The sequence below is a fragment of the Lottia gigantea genome, assembly GCF_000327385.1.
Source record: "Lottia gigantea unplaced genomic scaffold LOTGIsca_16, whole genome shotgun sequence".
NCBI classification, from domain to species: Eukaryota; Metazoa; Mollusca; class Gastropoda; family Lottiidae; genus Lottia; species Lottia gigantea.
The window spans coordinates 3,297,243-3,318,616 of NW_008707965.1; the positions used below are offsets into that span (position 1 = coordinate 3,297,243).

General features: G+C 36.0%; 2 protein-coding genes across 2 annotated transcripts; both read right to left on the reverse strand.

Annotated features, from left to right (window-relative positions):
* Positions 1–178: 178 nt before the first annotated feature.
* Positions 179–9,688, reverse strand: LOTGIDRAFT_158324 (hypothetical protein; the record flags this gene model as incomplete). Its single annotated transcript, XM_009051037.1, has 13 exons — positions 179–672; positions 948–1,190; positions 1,727–1,930; positions 2,900–2,997; positions 3,460–3,625; positions 4,127–4,278; positions 4,666–4,877; positions 6,038–6,186; positions 6,413–6,529; positions 8,013–8,205; positions 8,256–8,367; positions 9,030–9,170; positions 9,537–9,688. The coding sequence occupies 13 exons, from the start codon at positions 9,686–9,688 to the stop codon at positions 179–181; spliced, it is 2,433 nt and encodes an 810-aa protein (XP_009049285.1).
* Positions 9,689–12,170: 2,482 nt separating this feature from the next.
* Positions 12,171–14,901, reverse strand: LOTGIDRAFT_158325 (hypothetical protein; the record flags this gene model as incomplete). The annotated part of the gene is made up of 3 exons (XM_009051038.1): positions 12,171–12,359; positions 13,466–13,589; positions 14,855–14,901. The coding sequence occupies 3 exons, from the start codon at positions 14,899–14,901 to the stop codon at positions 12,171–12,173; spliced, it is 360 nt and encodes a 119-aa protein (XP_009049286.1).
* Positions 14,902–21,374: the final 6,473 nt, after the last annotated feature.

Here is a 21,374-nt window from a genome sequence, read left to right on the forward strand (position 1 = left end):
CCAAATTTCTTACCTAATTATGAGATTTTTGCCCGAAAAACTTACTTTAGGGGCTGCGAGGCGCTCCGCCATATTTGAAAAGACTCAAAGGATTCGCTGTATAATCTGTAGAATGACCCCAATAAACGAAGAATAATTAATACACGAAATACACCAACAGATAGGAATATATATTTATTTACAAGCAAGATTTATCTTCAAAATTAGATTCTTCATACATCATTATTCTGTCCGTTTTAAAATCTTCAATACGCCCATTCCAGCTGATGACCACAATCCCGTCCCCCGCGGGTTTGTATGACGGGGCACCTCCTTTTCCCACGGTTACTAGCACCATTTCCCCTGGGGTCACGTCAACGTAAGCTCTGGAGTACCCAGCGCCACCCCCTCCCCCTCCCGAGCCTCCACTGGACCCTCCCCCATAACTACATCCTGCATGTTTAGTGGCGTTGGAGCTCAGAGGACCCGAGCAACCCCCCTCCAATCCTAAGGGACACAGTGGGCATTCGCCTTTGCCCCTAGAACCCCCAGCACCACAGTACAAGCAGAACGTTGATGGTTGATAGCAGCCCTTCTTCTGGGTCAGCTGTCCTGCCGCACCCCCATAGTGACAGTCGTTGGCACTAGCTCCCTCACCACCAAATAAAACTGTTCCGATGCCTCCGTTTCCACCTGAAATATTGGAAACATCACGTCAGATCTAGGCTTGCTTTTTTTTTTGCTTCACTTGATCAAGTGATTACAACAAATTTATAGGACCATTCATGGATTAACTACCCCTTAACAAACCCCAGTGTCCAGTTGCACCTCGAAAAACACCACCTGTACTACAGAAGATGTTTTCTATGTGAATATCCATCCATTTGTATATAAAATGTAAATATGGACCTTTAAAACCATTTTTGGTAGATGATTACGTGCCTATAAGAGAAAGAATGTCAACCCACCTCGCCAGAGTCTGCCGCCTTCGCCTCCCAAACTAATCAACTTGTCACTGAAACTTGACGCCTGACCGTCTCCAGCCTTGTCTTTCTTCTTAAATTCTTTATAATTAGAATCGAAGCCTCCACCACCACCTCCGATACAGATCACGTTTAATCTCTTGACTCGGGGTGGGACGAGAAAGTAGGTTGATCTTGTCAGCTCTACGTAACCACGGTTATTTGTTCCATGGATCTCGTAGAGTAAAGCTGAAATTAAGAATACATCTCATTTGATTAGATTGTCTAAGAAACATCTTTTCAGTCTGTAGTCAACCTGTTTTTTTATGTGTACCCAAATCGTATCAGCATAAAACCAATATTTCTATACATGTATATCGAGAGTGAGACTAGGATTGGATACCAGGCACATTCGTGGGCAGTAGAGTACAAAATGAAATGTTGCATATATTGTAGTTGGATAAAAACGTATAGTTTGTGACACATTAATTGTCCCGATCAATTGTTTCTGTGGCATTACATTTTTCATACAATTTTCTACAATATAGCACCACTTTAGATATTAGGGACGGGGAAGTCTGAATTATACTTAAAACTTCGCTTAGAAATAAAAATATAAGTTATTGTTAAATGACAATGTAGATTGATGAAACGTAGTGTGTAATAAAACTAAGGAGTAGTATACCATAAAATTGTGTTATTTAATGTGATCTCTACCCCTAAATGTCGCTAAAGGAATATTGTGTGCTTCATCTGGATCTTTAAACTGTGATATAACGACGTACCAAATTCACAAACAGCTCGTTTATTCCAACTGCCCTCTCCAATACACAATACATAACCCCTCCTGTTATCTTCTGCTGTCATCTTGCCTTTTATCTTATATCCTGGATTACACAGTATCTCTAATCTATAGCCCACTGGTACATATCTGGACCGTCCATTATTCACCAGGGTTCCATTGTTTACTCCCCTTGTCAGACAAAATTCTGAAAAATACACAAATGTAATTGGCTACTACAAGATGACATGAAAATATCTCGTGTTTGCAAGCGCTAGTCTATCTGAGTGCAATAAGTTGTTTTAAGAAATTCAAGCTTTACATCCGCATCTGTCGTTTCATTTCCTTTCAGTTCCTCCTGATGTCATTATACAAAGCAATCAAAACCTTGAACACAACAGTCTGGTCTGTTTTAGTTTCTATTCTAATTATAAAAACTGCATATAATTTGCTCTCTTTTAGAGATACGTAAATTAATCATATAAATAAGACAGGGTATGTTCAGTGCTCTGAATGACCTTCATTAAAAATAACACAGGGTATGTTCAGTGCTCTGAATGACCTTCATTAAAAATAACACAGGGTATGTTCAGTGCTCTGAATGACCTTCATTAAAAATAACACAGGGTATGTTCAGTGCTCTGAATGACCTTCATTGAAAATAAAATTTACAAGAGGGTTTTAATAAAGTCTTAAAAACTTTATATCTTACTTTTCTTCCAATTTACGCTCTTTTGTGTTCTGAAATACTGACAGTTACCCCTCCTCATCAGATTACCAGCCGTACAGACACACTCATGGCCCGTGGGGGACGGGACACACATAAACCGACACTTGAATTGGTCAATTGAACATTCGGTCTCTGAAAGAAGAAAGGGACAAAAGTAGAATCTACTCTGATATTTTCATGTTCATATTGATAAAAACCCTCGAAATTAATGACTCTTATAATTCGCAATGAATTTGTAGGAAGTAGAGCCTCGAGAGCATTGACCCAGGTTCTTAGCATATTGTGATAGTTCCAAAGTTATTTAAAAATCTAACAAAATTACCACAAAGCTACAGACTACTATTCAAATAAATCGACACTATTCAATGGAGTTATCCCCCTGTCACTTAGAATGAACGCCACAGACTTTCGTTTAAGTTGTGTGAATAACACGATTTATATACCTACCATTGAGCGTATCACCTGTATATGAATCAATACTCTGGACTCTATAGAAATTGTCCCAACCCAGAGTCTCTGTTTCTGTCAAGTTATCCAACGGTGATCTGAAATAAAAATCAACTGTATGTTTTAGGTAGAGTATTTATCACCAATAAATTGGAGTTTCAAACAATGTAACCTGCAATATTTGTCCATGTAATTGCTCTGATACACAACTCAATCATACTGTGCTAAGTAGACAAAAAGGTACATCCAGAAACTTCATTATTTTACGAATTGTTTCATTAAAAAACACTAGGCCTGATTGTTCAGTCACTTGATCAAAAATAGGAAATTCTCCACACCTTAAATTTAAAACAAATAGTCGGTGGGTTAAATTTTGAATCTTTGCCTCAATATCCTGAACCAATATCAGTTTTCTTTCAATCTGAACAAATATAGTGTAACACTTCCTCATGTGAACAGTTCATTAGCTGCTACCAATGCTTTGTCGTTATGATGTTTTGGATTTCGTTTTGCGGTTCTTGGTCTATTTATATTTCCTGCTACCTATATAACAAACCCACCTTTTTATTGGTTTTCCAGATAAAACCGTCCAGTATATATAACCATCGGATATGGTGATATCATGTAACTGACCGGATTCAGTAATCCGTTTTAAGTCATAAACCGATCCGTTGACTGTGGCCTTGCCCTTGATATATCTCTTTTGACTGTCTATCCATATGACCTCTGATAAAATGAATATATAATATATTTTGAATGTTTAGCGGCGTTTTATCTTCCATTTTTCATTTTTGTGAGGAAATTACCTGCCTCATATTGTCTGTTTTCTATATCTATTATAGTTATGAAGGCGCGAATATTTATAAGAAATTAATGTATTATGCATTTGTTTTAGAGAATCCTACCAAACTTTAGATCAAATGTTCGGTCTCTCAAGATATCCCCACACCAAAGTTGCATATGGTTGCGAATAGTGGTCATATGTTTCGAACGCAACTCTTCATGCAACTGAGTTGTGAGTTGCGTTCGATACTTGTGACTATTTTCATTATTCGCAACATACACAACTGATAATCGCTATTGTATGAAGGAACCTTTAGAGAGCTATAATGCGACAATTATCATCATCAATTACTTAAGGCAACTGGTTCAGAGCGTATTTCACACATCCTCACTGTCCTGCGACATTATTAAAATAGAGAAATAGAATGAAAATTCAACACTAACCATCCTCATATACTACCAGACCTTTAGGTTCACCAGGTCCAATATGAAAGGCTGTTAAATTCTTCCCTGTCATTGTCGCTGAATAAATGGCACCAATTAATCTGGTCTTGTTATCCGAGATCATTTTATGCTGACATGATATGTACATCATTCTGTTAATTGATAATATCTTTATATCAATATCAATTTACCTCATTGCCTACCGCATGCTTCTCGGAAGCTGATATTTAAAAATATTAAAATTTCATAAAACGAAATCTTTAGCTATGGTTAATAAGTTGTCAATTCACCTTCTACCTTCTTCCAACCCAGCGCTCATCCAACTAATATGGAAATGATTTTGGGAACCTTCCAATAAAGACAAAAAAGAAAATAGGCCGTTAGTAAACCTGGTTCTCTAAAAGGCAAATAATGTTTATACATAGCTATATTGCACACAACACCTGTTTGCATAATCAAGAATCGAAAATTGGAAAATGTATACCAATTTTGTGTAGACTTGGCTTGTCTATTCTGGGAGACTGAGAAATAATCATTACCCTCTGGTCGGATCCAAAGCCACATTTTTGATATTCTGAAAGGCTACGAATCGATCGCCCTCAATTATTTTAGCATATTGTTTATTTCTGAGGTTGACAGCTACCACCAAGTCCTTATAAATATCCACAAAGTACAGCAGTTGAGATTTGGCGTCCAGGGTTAATGTGTAGGGCGCTGAAATAAAAAAAAATGTATCACAGGGTGCCGAAAACTGTAATTTTAACAGTACATATTTGTATATATATTATATAACGTATAGGGCCTACTACAGTTTGAAAATTACCTAAAAGGGAATTTTCACAATTTTAGGATATTATGAACCACGTCTTATACCTTGACTTCAATAGCCACCTTCCTTTTTATCAGAAATTGATGCAATGATTTGAATGGATTGTACGCTAGCGAATACAGCGAATAAACAATAAGCCATAATGTCTAAATTCTTTCTATCGAAAAATCTTATTGGCTGTGTCGGCATGCGTACAATCCAATCAAATCGAAGCATTCCGTGATACAAGAAAGGCTATTGCAGTCAAGTAAAGGAAAGAGATACCATGCAACTTTAAGCCAGGTTAATCTGTTAGAATCTATGTAGTATAGGCATGTATACAATGTTTTCAAATGGAATACTTACTGATACTGGAATACTTACTGATACTGGAATACTTACTGATATTGGAATACTTACTGATACTGGAATACTTACTGATACTGGAATACTAACTGATACTGGAATACTATACTGGAATACTTACTGATACTGGAATATTTACTGATACTGGAATACTTACTGATACTGGAATACTTACTGATACTGGAATACTTACTGATACTGGAATAGTCATAATATGTATGGTGATAGAAAACAATATCCTGAAAACTGCCATTTATTCTCGCTTTACTGATAGTCTTAGCTTCCACATCACTCCAATATATCTAATATAAAAATAAATTATAGAACAGATGTGACATTAAACCGTACATAGACCTTGAAGGAGAACTGAAGTGGTTATAGTCAATGTTCTCCAGCACACTTTGAGAGGAAAGGGACTGGACCGGCTTTGGCACCCCCAACTTTCAATTTTTGTTTACATTTTGCAGAATTGCCCGTGCCCCCTCCCACCCCCTGGAAGATTCTGTTGCCCTTGCTCGCCCATTCACCCAATGTTTCCCAAAAACGCCACCGTTGCATTGGTATCATAATTTTACGGCAATGTAGAGCTGGAAGCAGTACTCCATTGGCTAGTTAAAGTCACAGTTTAATCTTCCACCATTCTACTACTCAAGTAACTACTCTTTATATTTTAAGGATGCCCACTTCTGTCTATATTTACCGAAGAAGTATGGATAAAGCAATAATATTCAACTTACGAATTTCTTGACTGGATCATAAACCACATCTCTCGGTTGTTTTACCCCCTGTAATGGTATGGCATAGTACTCATTCAGGAATAACGGTCGTTGAAATATGGCGCCTTGTCGTTGATCCGCAAACAATAAGAATTTCTCATCACCAACGCCTGAAATGATTTTTATCTTGTGACTTTCCTCTCACTAGTGGCGTATGAAGGGGGTGGACCACTTATAGTAGAATAGCTTAGTCAGTAGCGAGTTGGATTGTCGTCTGCTAGGCAATTAGAATCATCCTTAAGGTAAAACATACCAATGCCTGTGCCAGTGCTTCTGAGATTCAGCCCAATGTCGGCTTTTACCCCTGTTACCTTACAAGAGAGTAGAGAATCTTACCAGAAATACACCTGGTTTCGTTAATCTTCCAATATCCGAGAGAACAAGCACAAGTCCTGCCAGTAGCTGATGGTAGACACAAGTGTTCACAGTCACCGTTCTTTATTCCACATGCATCTGATTAAAGGTAAAAAAAATAAGCTTAAAGCTATCATGTTCTAATTACGCTTTAAGTAATCATTTGGTGAAAAAAAAATACCGGTATATCAAGACTGTCTGTCGGCAATTGGTCCGCCATATTTGCTACCAACAGTCGCCATAATTTGCACAACAATGCCTCTGATCTCATGTTTCCTTCAATTTCAAGACTTTCCATAGATATCATTAACGGAACACAATTTCATGGTATACTACTCCTCAGTCTTTTATTGCACGCATCGTTTCAACAATCTACATTGTCATCATCAGGAGAAATGAAGAAGTATAATACAAGAAGGTATATATGTATATAGATACAGTTGTCTTCGTGCAAATTCCACACCATGTGTCATGACTAATAGACAGTTTGTCTGTTAATGTTTCGGTTTCCTGACTAATATACTTCTATTCTGAGGTACTAAAACTATTTTCCCTACGGCACACCACCTTTACTACATCATGGCATTACGAACGCATCTTTTTACTTGCTGTACGCTAGCGAATAAAGCCAATCATAGTCCACGTTAGAAAGACTGTAAAGGTATGACTGTAACTGTCGATGGCTCTGATAGGCTGTTTTACTAGCGTACAGTCCATTCAAATCGCGACATTTACTTCCTAGATACAAGAAAAATGCTCCAAGGAATATGTAGCAGTTCGTAATACCGTGAGATTGGAAAGATTTACACCGGTATGTAACCATCGTGATAATATAATCTTTGTATAACATATAGAAGCAGGAAAGTAAACATTAAGAATACAAGTTATATGGATATACTACTTCTAGGTTTATTACATTACGTACGTTTCGAAACGCATACTTACTTGATAACGTTAACTTGATAACGTTACCTGTATGTGTTCCGAAATGTAGTATGTAATAAAACTAGAAGTAGTGTATCCATATAACTTGTGTTCTTAATCGTGATAATACTTACTCAGTGAAATAGGCTGGGCTGATTTATCATGGTAGACCAGATCAATAAAACTAGTTTTAATATTAGTCTCGATTACATTGTCATGTCTACTTCCGTTTTCCTTATCTGAGGTATGAAGCCTGCCCATTACATCAGTCCATAATATAAAATTCTATTCAAGATAAAATACAGGCAGATAACTCCATCGAACGAAGTCATTTTCAGTGATGTGTGGTCCGTACCCATAACTTAACTGATACATTTCATCGATAGCATGGCAAGCAATTACTACGAAACTTCATTATTCAACCAGAAAAGAGATTGTTATCGCTATGGAATGATTCTAATTGAAAATAGTTATCTCGTAAAAATAATCAAATACTGACAATAGAGAGCTTTATCAAACCTTCCATACAAATTAAATTTAATTAAAAATAGGCATCGATCTATATCTGGATCGGCATCCTATATCAAAACACCATTAGTGCAAATCAATTTGTGACCGATCTTCACAATGTCAAACTATTACGAACTTCATTTTATACCTTGACTGCAATAGCCATTATTCTTATATAACGGAAGTTTATAACTGCAGCGATTTGATTGGACTGTACGGTAGAGATTAAAACCAATTAGAGGCATCGACAGAAACTCTTTCTGTCTAGGGCTCTGTAGTTGATGTATAAGACGAAATTCGTGATAGCTTGACATTGTGAAGATGTTCGTGACCGTGTATAGCTAAAATATTATACAGGCTAATATATAGGGACTTTTCTTTGTATTCTAACCTGTAGGACCAATAAGGACCTAACTGTAGACCTTCCTGAACTGTGTAGACAGAATTGACCAGTACCATCAAGTTTACCATAGTGAATCACCATCCCATCTGTCCAATACAACCTAAATACCATAAGGATTGAATTAAAGGGATTGAAAAGAGGTTTCCTAAATAAAAATATGTGTATGTAGGGCACTGATAGCATCAATTTGCACTATTCTTATTTTCAATCAGACGTCTGTGGTTCCTGCAATTCAAGCAAAAAATCACTAATCGCAAATGTGCTTGAATCACATATGTCCTTCGCGATTAGTGACGCCACCAAACATTTAGTTTTAGTGGGATAGCATGAACCACAGACGTCTGATTGAAAATTGGAATGGAACAATGTTCGATTCAATCAAATCGCTGCATTTACAAAATTATTGCTATTACAGTCAAGGTATAGGACGCAGTTTGGCACTGTGAAGATGGATGTACTTGTGATGAATCAATTTTGAAAATAGGTCTGCTTTTTGCCATAACCTAATGAAATTAATGAACTTACACCCTCAATTTAAAATAATATAAACACAAAATTCCCTTCAAAATATTGATAAAAGATTAATACATCAGAGGCCAAACCTTGTCCCCATTCATCATACTTCCGGTTATAAAACCCGTTTTCGGGATAAGATGATTATAGGCTTGCCTTGGTCATAAACCATGAAACCGGCACTATTCCCCTTTGAAGAGTAAGCTCGAATTATCCTCAAGAAATATCTTTACATAAATATTTACTTACCGATCATCTTTAAAATCAATAGCAAGAGCCCGAGGTCTCTGTACTCTGTTTCTGGCCACTATAATAGTCCGATTGGAACCGTCTAAATAACTCCTCTCGATTCCTGGTCGTTCCACTCCAGCATCGCACCAAAATAAAAACCTGAAATTCACAGGTACTGAGCAATGGCGACGCCAGTAGGGATACAGGGGATATTAAATATGATTGTTATACATTCTAGCCCTAAAATGTGTGTCAGAATGCACCAAATTAACTGGGGAAAAGCCTCTCCGACGATCCATGGAAGGCCTCAGCACATTCGCATTTTAAATCTCAACCGCAACAGTTGCTCCCAAAATGGGAAGGTATTTAGATAAAGTTAACCATGTCCCCTTTTATTTATTGATAAAAATGGCATTGAGTAGCAGAATGTCTAGTAAGTAACAGCTGTGAACCTACCCATGTAATGAACGGGGCGTGGTCTTAACGACGTTGATTGACAGAAATATCACTAAGGAACAACTTTACCTTTTAACCGGGTGAACAGCTATAGACCGAGGTTCGTCAACACCATCATAGAACAACCTGTGGGGGTACCGACCATCCTCCCTGGACACCATGATCTGTTTTAAACCACTGTCAGACCAGTACAGGTTCCTGGTGATCCAATCAACCGCCATGTCGTCTACTTTATTCACGGCCAAAGTCACTACTTCCGACTGCTGGGTCCAGTTGAAAGTGTTGAACCTGTGAACAGTCTGCAACCAAAGAGCGCATGGTTTGGACAAATATAACTCAATTTGAGTCCCAACTATGGATACTGGTTCCATTTTCTGGTATCAGTGAACACCACACAAGGTACCCCAAAAGACTCTTAGACAAATAAAATTGATCCAGACATTTTTGTTTGCATTGTGTTTTGCTACATTTTGACATTGTGGAGATTAGCTGATTTTTCAAAAGTATAATAACACTAATTCTTTGATTGACATGTCGGAACTATCGAGCGACGTCACCCTAAGAATCCTACTTGCTTGATAAAATAAATAGATGTTAAATTTTAGAAAAGAAAACTCACTTTTAGCTGATTTTCATAAAAGTATAAATATCCAGTGTGGGCGTCGGAAGTAATGGTCAAAATGTCGGACTTGTTTCTGTCCACTACCAACGAGATCTTCTCTTTCTGCTCAAAATAATCTCTCTCCATCCTATAGATCCCTTGTGTGGACCCTAAAAACACAGACCCTCTTTCCATTGAAAACTTGACGGTGCTGGTGTTTACTTCTGGTTTGGCTACAATGAAAGATGGTGAAGTTTTACATCCTCCTATCATGTGTAGTGACATATATAAGGGGTAGGCCATTGGGCCATGACAGTTTGAAGTAAAAATTAAGTCATCTCAGTCTATCTGAAATCCATTCGGCTTCCAGACCCCTAGCTCAAGGGGATTCAACCCTTCGGGCCTCATCTCACATCTCATATCCCCCCCCCCACTAACCCCGCATTTTCAGCAAAATTCTCGAGATACACCCCTGGGTATGTGTTGTCACGCGAATCCTGAAATTATGCCATCATGCCATTGTGAAAACATATTTGGAACCAGACAAGTATAATCACACTTTTATAAAATTAGCACAGCCTTATTTGGAAGTGAGCTATCCCATAAGCCTTTATTTCCATGTGGTCGCCATTGTGAATTGGATAACTATTTTACAGATATGTAGAAATGCAGAAACCTTGTACAGTTATATTCTGTTGAAAGATTGGATTGTTTAAACCGCTGTCATTTAAAGACTTTAGGAATTTTTTAAAAATAAAAAAAATCCCTTGTTACGGTCCCTAAAGCGCCATCTATTTGAATCAAGACGATGCACGTCAAAAGTTTTATGAGATATCGAAAAGCCGTTAGAATCATTGGAATCACCTTGTCTTTGAATTGATAGAATTATAATCTTTTGATCATTCTTGGATGTGCTTTTGTAGAACATTTGGAATTGTTACGGTGCACTTGACTGTTTGTAGTTATATTAAACTTTTAAACCTTAATAACGTTTTTATCTTTTACTTCTGATCGCCCCTGAGCGAACACAGTCTCGCCAACTGCATCTTAACAATTACAACCTATTTATACCTTGACTGCAATAGCCACTATTCTTGTATCGTGGAAGTTTGTAAATACAACGATTTGATTGGATTGTATGCTAACGAATACAGATACCTCACCAGAAGCCATAATATTTAAAGCCTTTACGTCCTGTCTGTCTGTATTCGCTGGCGTACAATCAAATCGTTGCAATTCGTGATACAATGATAATTGCTATTGCAGTCAAGGTATAATTACGACGCTTGGCATTTTGAAGATGTAACTACCAACTACTACGACTACCAACAACTACGACTACCAACAACTAGCTAGTTTGCGATATCAGCATCCGCTGGAAGCGAATGTTAACTTGTCATCTACCAACGAACCAACTTGTGAAGATGTGCCAACTGATGAAATTCAACAATGCAGGGCCGTAACCACGGTCTTTGAAGTCAGTTATGTCATTCATCGATAGACTTCAAACACTTAACACCTTTAACATAGAAATCCGATATATTTAGCGGATATCTTATTTTATATCTAATATTTACATTGTTTAATACAACTTCTTTTTTGTCAAATTAAGCATGAGGTATTTGCCTTGGTGTAGTTTGAATGTTTAAAATATACTGGATACTGGGATACTGGAATGTTGAGCTACATGACGATATCATCATGACTTGTGTGATGTCGTGATGTCCTTACCCTAGACATTAAGTCTTTCTCATTGTCAGAGGAATGCATTACAACAAAATGCAACAGTTTAATCAGAACACTGGAACATTTTGGTATATTTTAAAACTTCTTCATGTTAAAACATGCCCAGCTATCACGATCTTCTTCTTATATCTTGACTGCAATAGCTACTGTTCTGGTATCATGGAGTGCAGCGATTTGATTGGATCGTACCAGTGGCGTACCAAGGGAATATCTGAGGTTGACCGAATTTCTAACCTAGCTGCCCGAAAATCTTGCTTTCGGGGCCTTTTGGCTCCACCACTGGATCGTACGCTGGTCAGTCATAAAACCTCGACTAACTTATTGTATACATTTTGGCTTATGGCTTGAAGTTCGTATTAGTTTAAAATGGCAACTGTAAATGTTAAAAGATTCTCACCGATGTAATATTGCCTCTCACGTGAGAATACTTTCAGCCCTAGTGGTTTACCACCCCAATCTTTCGAGACGGTTTTTCCATTCCGACCCTCTAACACATTATATAGATAGAGTCGATTGTTTCGGACATCTGACATCAATATTATATTCTGAAATGATAAATGAAATAGTGTTTTATATCCTACTGTTCTGTGTCTTATTGGACTAATGAAATGAAATAGTGTTTTATATCCTACTGTTCTGTGTCTTATTGGACTAATGAAATGAAATGAAGTTTTACATCCTACTGTTCTGTGTCTTATTGGACTAATGAGATGAAGTTTTATATCCTACTGTTCTGTACCTAATGGTTCTAATGATATGTAATGGATTTTTACATCTTATTGTTCTTGGACTACCGAGATGAAGTTTTACGCCCCATCAATTTGTCTGATTGAGGAGTGTCTACAACCAATAAATGAATCAATACACCAATCAATGAAATCAAGTTTGATTGGTCGAATCAATGATTAAAAAATATTATTTGTTACTATCTTCATATAAATTCAAATAAAAAATTGATCCATATCGACAAAATTAAGCTCATAATCCATGTGAAGAATTCCAGCATAAAAAGACTGGTATATTCCTTAGTCGAAGATTTAATCAATATAAAACATTTTAAAGTATTGACTTTATGAAGTTAAACTATAGATTTTCTTATTTTTTGAAAAGATTTTCTTGAAATCAATCTTCAGACATTGTATATCGAATTTTGTAATAACGGTATATAGGTCTTATTACCAATCAAGGCGCAGTGCATTCAAACTAGCACCATAGGGAGCATAGATAAAAAAGTGAAATAAGACAGTGGAATGGGAGTCTGATATTTTGGTACGGAAAGCTGAGAAAAATATGGAAGCGAGAGCTCAATGCTAGTTGGTAGCTTTGCCAATCTATCAGATTAAAATTTCGATTCGTTATTATTGTCGTCGGTCTCCATTGGACTTTAAAAAGGTCGCGAACTATTGATGTTCATGTCCACAAATCACAGCGCGTCGTGAAGAATTCGTTCTAGATATCGACTGTGAATTGTGGGATAGCGAAACCCAAAGTAGAGCTTTATGACTAATGAGAAATCTTGAAAATTCAGATTCAAATTGGCGAGAGAGAAGCACGTTATTGACCGCTAAAAATACTTTTCTGTATCTTAAAGGCGGTCAACGCTATGCAGTGTACAATGATTGGATCAGAGGATGTTACAAAGCTAACTTACATGCAATATATCCAGGTCGAAGATCTGACTATCTCTCACCACCGTTAATATCTGTCTCTCTCGTCCGTTTAGATCACTGGATTCTATTGTACATCCATAACTATGGTTTGATATCCAATACAACCTACAATCAGTGTTTATTATATGATATCATCTAAATATCACATCACATGATAGAACAAATGAAAAAGGAAATCAACCAAACAAAATGAAATTGGAAATTACTTACAATTAATCAAGCAATCAAAATCTACCAATCAACAATTACAACGAGTTAATCAACAATTCCAATCAATAGATTAATCAATTACTATTATTCAATCAACAATTGCACTCAATGGATCAGACAATCAATCAATAACAATCAATACATCAACTCAGCAATTGCAATCAATCAAACCAACAATTATGATCAAACAATCAACAACTACCAACAAGCTACATCAACAATCAACAATTACAATCAGTTAATCAACAATTACAATCAGTTAATCAACAATTACAATCATTTAATCAACAATTACAATCAGTTAATCAACAATTACAATCGGTTAATCAACAATTACAATCAATTAATCAACAATTACAATCAGGTAATCAACAATGACAATCAGGTAATCAACAATTACAATCAATTAATCAACAATTACAATCAGGTAATCAACAATTACAATCAGTTAATCAACAATTACAATCAGTTAATCAACAATTACAATCATTTAATCAACAATTACAATCGGTTAATCAACAATTACAATCAGGTAATCAACAATTAAAATCAATTAATCAACAATTACAATCATTTAATCAACAATTACAACCGGTTAATCAACAATTACAATCGGTTAATCAACAATTACAATCAGGTAATCAACAATTAAAATCAATTAATCAACAATTACAATCATTTAATCAACAATTACAATCAGGTAATCAACAATTACAATCAGGTAATCAACAATTACAATCAATCAATCAACAATTACAATCAATCAACAATTACAATCAATCAACAATTACAATCAATCAACAATTACAATCAATCAACAATTACAATCAATCAACAATTACAATCAATGGGTGAAACAAACAATCAATTAATACACGAAATTAAAATATCTTGCCTGTTTTTGTGATAGTCGATGGTAATGGCTTGAGGGCTGGTCACCTCTCTTACTATTTTTATCATAGATTCACCATTTAGTCCGGACCGTCCGATACCTGGACTCGCTCCTCCATCAGTCCAAAATAAATACCTACAACAACAAAGATTACCGATACTAATTTCAAGCTAATTAGGGCTCTTTTGGCCATGGCATACTGCAAAGCACAATCTACCACCTCACAAGCATCTTCACAATATCAAGGCATTAAGTCTTCATCTCATACCTTGACTGCAATGACTTACTTTTTGGATTTGATTGGGCACCACACATACAGCCCTTCGGGGCCCTCGATTTAATGAGTAATTTATAGTTTTACAGTATTTTTGTTGAGGGACAGTGGCGACGCCACAAATAAGGGCAGACTGACTCAATAGGCGGACAATGTCGAGGCTGAATTTAAAAAATGCGACAACTCTGTCCAGGCGTCATATTCAGAAGCCTCTCATGGATCGTTTGAGAGAGTTCTCCAAAGAAAATTTGCGAAATATAAAAATCATATTTCTAAATCTGTGAAAATATAAAGTTATGGTGCAATGATTGGAGGCGCAAACTAGTTTTCTGTTCACCCACTCGCACCGCCACTGTCGAGGGCTCAGATTGGTTGTATAAGATGTCTCACATAAGACTAAACTAATTTCAGAACAGTTCTGCTTGTTATTTGGAAACGACATTTCGATTCCAAGATGTCCAAGATGGCACATGTAAGGGTAGTTTTTGATCGGTGTGTAAATGTATTTCTTTCAGGACCAGTGGCATTTCTACGGAGGACTGCCCCCCCCCCCCCCTCCCTCTACCTCCACCTATTTTAAGGTGTTTTTTTATCGTTTTACGTAAGAAAATAAATTCAAGTGATCAACCCTTTCGAAAAGCCTTTTTATCTAAAAAAAAAAGTAAAAACAAGTAAATGAAACTTCCTATATGAACCACCTTATCGTAAGCTAATAAATATTTCACCTGTTTTTTTTTTAATTTGTTCATTTCAACGGAAATAGTTTTTTTAATAAAATTGATTAAAAAGAGACTGTGCAACGAAACACCACATAATATTTCTTCGCGAAGTTCTCCGTTGTTTGTACAAATATATACTTCTAAGAAAGGTTATGTAAATACTTGAACAGAAAATATTCAAAACCTGCAGACGAATATCGGATAGACAGGATTTAAAAGAGCTGCAAACGTATCTAATCTGATAGATCGCATCATCAAACGCATTGGATAAATCGTATCGGATGGATCGCATTTAACGCTATTAACGTTACAGATTTACAAGAACTGTGAACGTAGTGGATAGATAGTATCTACAAGAACTATTGAACGTTTCGAATGAACTGTGAACGTATCGAATGAACTGTGAACGTATCGGATAGAACGTATCCTCAAGAACAGTTGATGCATAAGATCGCATCTTCATAGATTGTAAACGGATTAGATAGATTAGATCCTCAAGATCTGTGAAAGTATCGAATGAACTGTGAACGTATCAACTTGTTCGTATCTTCAAGAGAACTGTAAAAGTACCAAATAGGTCGCATCTCCTAGAACTGTTGACGTATCAGATATATCGGATCGTTAAGAATTGTTGACGTATCGGAAAGATCGTATCTACAAGAATTGTAAGATCGTAGCTTGCTTATTTCATGAAATGAAGATTTATCACCAATTCGCCATGTTGGGATTCTGTTTCTTGATTTTGCCTCTTCGAGCTGCCATTATATCTCTGAATCCTCACTCTCCTTATACCGGTTTTACTGACTTAAATTACAGAAATTCTAAAGTTGTGTGGGTAAAAGCCAAGGCTGCTGGTAAAATTGGATTATTCAGTGAAGCAAACAACGAAAGTTTAATATACGAAGTGACTTTTGGAAACAACCATAATACACAATCCAAGATTACCAATAGTTTTGGTGTTCTAAAAAGGTATGCGGGCGCTCTCTTATTTGAAGGCGATTATTTCCATACACGTTGGATCCAGTGGACAAATTTCACAATTTCTGCCGGTTCTGGCACAGTTCCAGGTGAAAACACAGCATTCAATTTAACTCGTGTGGAAACTCAGCCAATTCGGTTTGTGGCTGTCCGTACAAGGGAATATAAACTAAAGGCTATCTTTGATTTGTCTTGTAGTAAAATTCCTCTCGATATATAATTTATAATAAATGTATAAGATTAATTGGATTCTTATTGAGTTATCATGCTGTAAACATTTGTTTATGTTTCTGTTACACAATCTTCATCAGGACATTTCTGGAATGGGGTTGTTTTCATTTTTATCGATTTTACCGAAAAGAAATCGACAACGAGATTTTCTGTAGCTAATAAAAACTACACACAGTTCTCTGCCCTTTGTTTCACTCCGAGAAAATGTGAGACAATGTAGCTTTATCATAATCGTAAACGCAGAATAATAAAATCTTTGGTTGAAATTATTGAAGTGAGATCAGATTTAGCGGATTTCTATAAATAATCTATTCCGAGAAACTCTGACCTATCGACAAGCTTAAGCAGATTATTTTGATGGCTAGAGAGAGTGTTAGAGAGAAATGTACTAGTATTGTACAGGACAGCACCCCCTTTGAGGTGCAGAACCCCTCGTGCCTTTATTTGTTTAGAAATACCCCATAAAACGCTACTGTTTAAACAATACTATTTATTGATACCAGTCTTGCCTTTCTCTTCTCCATTAATGCTAAACTGAAGGACTAGGTTTCGGCATAGGTCGAGATGATACCTACGGATTTTTCAACCCGGTTTCTCCCTGTCAGTGATGCAGGTAAGAGGGGCTGACATGAAAAAGCTCCTAGTCGTTCGGATGGGACAATAAACTGACACCCGTGTGCTACAGGGTGTGCACGTTAAAGATCCCTCGACAGTTGGAAATTGAAAAAGAGCAGGCTAATGCCGCTGTTATGGTAAAATTTCACATTGCATCTTGCATGGTCTTCATTAGCCTACTTAGTGTAGAAAAGTAGGACGTAAAACTCCATTCATTTCATTTCATTTCTTCTCCTTTACGGTGGCTGTATGAAGGCATGAAGGTAAGTTGGTCACAGGAAATTTGGTCACCGGGCATATGGTCACAGTAATACGGGCACAGGGTATTATGGTCACAGTAATACGGGCTCAAGATATTATGGTCACAGTAACACAGGCACATGGTATTTTGGTCACAGTAATACAGGCGCGTGACATTATGGTCACAGTAATACAGGCACATGGTATTATGGTTACTGTAATACGGGCACAAGGTATTGTGGTCACACTAATACAGGCACATGGTATTTTGGTCACAGTAATACAGGCACATGGTATTATGGTCACAGTAATACAGGCACATGGTATTGTGGTCACAGTAATACAATACAGGAACATGGTATTGTGGTCACAGTAATACAGACACATGGTATTATGGTTACAGTAATACAGGCACAAGGTATAATGGTTACAGTAATACGGTCTAAATGTATTATGGTTACAGTAATACAGACACATGGTATTATGGTTACAGTAATACAGGCACAAGGTATTATGGTTACAGTAATACAGACACATGGTATTATAGTTACAGTAATACAGGCACAAGGCATTATGGTTACAGTAATACAGACACATGGTATAATGGTTACAGTAATACAGACACATGGTATTATGGTCACAGTAATACAGACACATGGTATTATAGTTACAGTAATACAGACACAAGGTATTATGGTTACAGTAATACAGGCACATGGTATTATGGTCACAGCAATACAGGCACATGGTATTGTGGTCACAGTAATACAGACACATGGTATTATGGTCACAGTAATACGGGCACAAGGTATTATGGTTACAGTAAAACAGACACAAGGTATTATGGCTACAGTAATACAGGCACATGGTATTATGGTCACAGTAATACAGGCACATGGTATTGTGGTCACAGTAATACAGACACATGGTATTATGGTTACAGTAATAAGGGCTCAAGGTATTTTGGTCACAGTATTACGGGAACAAGGTTTTATACAAGTAAAATAATGTTTAAACGAATGACTGAAACCCTGAATACCATTTATAAATATTATAGTTCTAGTTTCATTCATTGTTCAGTCATCGGAACTATTTAAAAAAAAATGCACCAGTCATCTCATTGATCTAAAATTAAATCTCACCGCCTTCAAAATATATTGATCTCAAATCTGACATGGTGTGTTATTAGATTTAATTTATTGTAGAAACTTTAAAGGTAGACCTACATGTTTGCTATCCGTTTGACCGATCGTAAGAGACGCGAATCGTTTTAGTTAAGCTAATCAGTAATAGTGGTCACAGCTCAATGTCGAACTATGAACCTTTAAGTCAATGTGCGTATAAATGACGACTCGTCTTTTCTTGATATCTATATATGGATAACTTTCTAGTTTGAAGTATGCTCGAATGATTTATTCGCGTTTCGTTCAAGAGGTTCTAATATATATTTACATATATTAGACCCAAATTAATTCCCGAAGATGGCAAACTAAGGGCTTAATATGTTCTAAAGGGGCAGTCTGATTTTCTCAGGTTGGTTGGAAAAGTAAGATGCTAAGATTAATCTGAACAACAGATCAAGATCTTGAAAAAAATATCATTACCTAATCTGAAAGTCTTATTTTAATTCAATTTGTCGTCAATTTTTAGAACGCCAAAACTACTTGAAAGGCGTTATGTTTTTTATTCGTGTTGAAAACTAACGTCGAATTGTAAGGAATGAAATGAAAAAAATACGTCCTACTTTCTGCAACTTGTGCGCTTATGAAAACGGAGAAAATATGTCTTGTGATTATTCTAAAGGTTTCAATTAAAAATTTCGAGACATTATAAAGGACAAAACCACAACTAGTTTGAACGGCTTACTTAAAGCGACCATATGCACAATTAAAAACGTTGTAATATATTAATGAAAGGGTTTCTAAAGTACGTTATTTACATGTATGTTAATATAATACGTAGAGTACTAATTATTAAGTAAGCAGTTAGAACTAGTTTTGGTGTTAGGACTCGATATTTTAGGTGAAACATAGTAAATACGTAGGAGGCATATTTATCTACAATTGGGAGTTTATTTTGCTTCAATCCGTACTAATTTATCTAAGAAATAAACACGTCCCTTTAACAATTAGTACACTCCTTTTTGTTATCAACCATTGAGAAAACTCAGTTAATCAAATACGTACATAAAAGTAAATAGCATATTTTTCAGATCTTTTACAACTTTTTAGATAATAAAAAATATGTCCCCTTTAATGTTATTTTTTTTAAATCTGACTTTCTTTAACACTTATTGATTATCGTTTGCATAACTTCAATCATATCATTGATTTCAAGTTAAATCTATCATCAAGAAAAAATTTTTTTGTATAGATTTTTAGAAGCAGTAAATTGCTATATAAATTCAAAATCGTCCACAACTCTCAACTTATAGGTAATAGAGTGTATTTAATTACTATAAACTGTATAGAAGAATTGTTGAATATCAAATCGAATAGATGTACATATTTCTACAAGAAGTGTTATCGTATTTAATATTTCAGATTTACAGAACTGTGAACGTATCGGATATATAGTATCTATAAGAACTGTTAGACTTATCGGACATATCGTATCTATAAGAACTGTTAACTTATCGGACATATTGTATCTACAAGAACTGTTAACCTATCGGATAAATCGTTTCTACAAGAACGGTTAACATATCGGATATATCATATCTACAAGAACTGTTAACATATCGGACATATCGTATCTATAAGAACTGTAAACTTATCGGACATATTGTATCTACAAGAACTGTTAACCTATCGGATAAATCGTTTCTACAAGAACTGTTGACGTATCGGAAATATCGTATCTACAAGAACTGTTAACTTATCGGAAATATCGTATCTACAAGAACTGTTAACTTATCGGATATATCGTATCTACAAGAACTGTTAACTTATCGGACATATCGTATCTACAAGAACTGTTAACCTATCGGATCAATCGTATCTACAAGAACTGTTAACTTATCGGACATATCGTATCTACAAGAACTGTTAACCTATCGGATATATCATATCTACAAGAACTGTTAACTTATCGGATATATCGTATCTACAAGAACTGTTAACTTATCGGAGATATCGTATCTACAAGAACTGTTAACTTATCTGATATATCTTATCTACAAGAACTGTTAACTTATCGGATATATCGTATCTACAAGAACTGTTAACTTATCTGATATATCGTATCTACAAGAACTGTTAACTTATCGGACATATCGTATCTACAAGAACTGTTAACTTATCGGATATATCGTATTTACATGAACTGTTAACTTATCGGACATATCGCATCTACAAGAACTGTTAACTTATCGGATATATCGTATCTACAAGAACTGTTAACTTATCGGACATATCGTATCTACCAGAACTGTTAACTTATCGGACATATCGTATCTACAAGAACTGTTAACCTATCGGATATATCATATCTACAAGAACTGTTAACTTATCGGATATATCGTATCTACAAGAACTGTTAACTTATCGGACATATCATATCTACAAGAACTGTTAACTTATCGGACATATCGTATCTACAAGAACTGTTAACTTATCGGACATATCGTATCTACAAGAACTGTTAACTTATCGGATATATCGTATCTACAAGAACTGTTAACTTATCGGATATATCGTATCTACAAGAATTGTAAGATCGTAGCTTGCTTA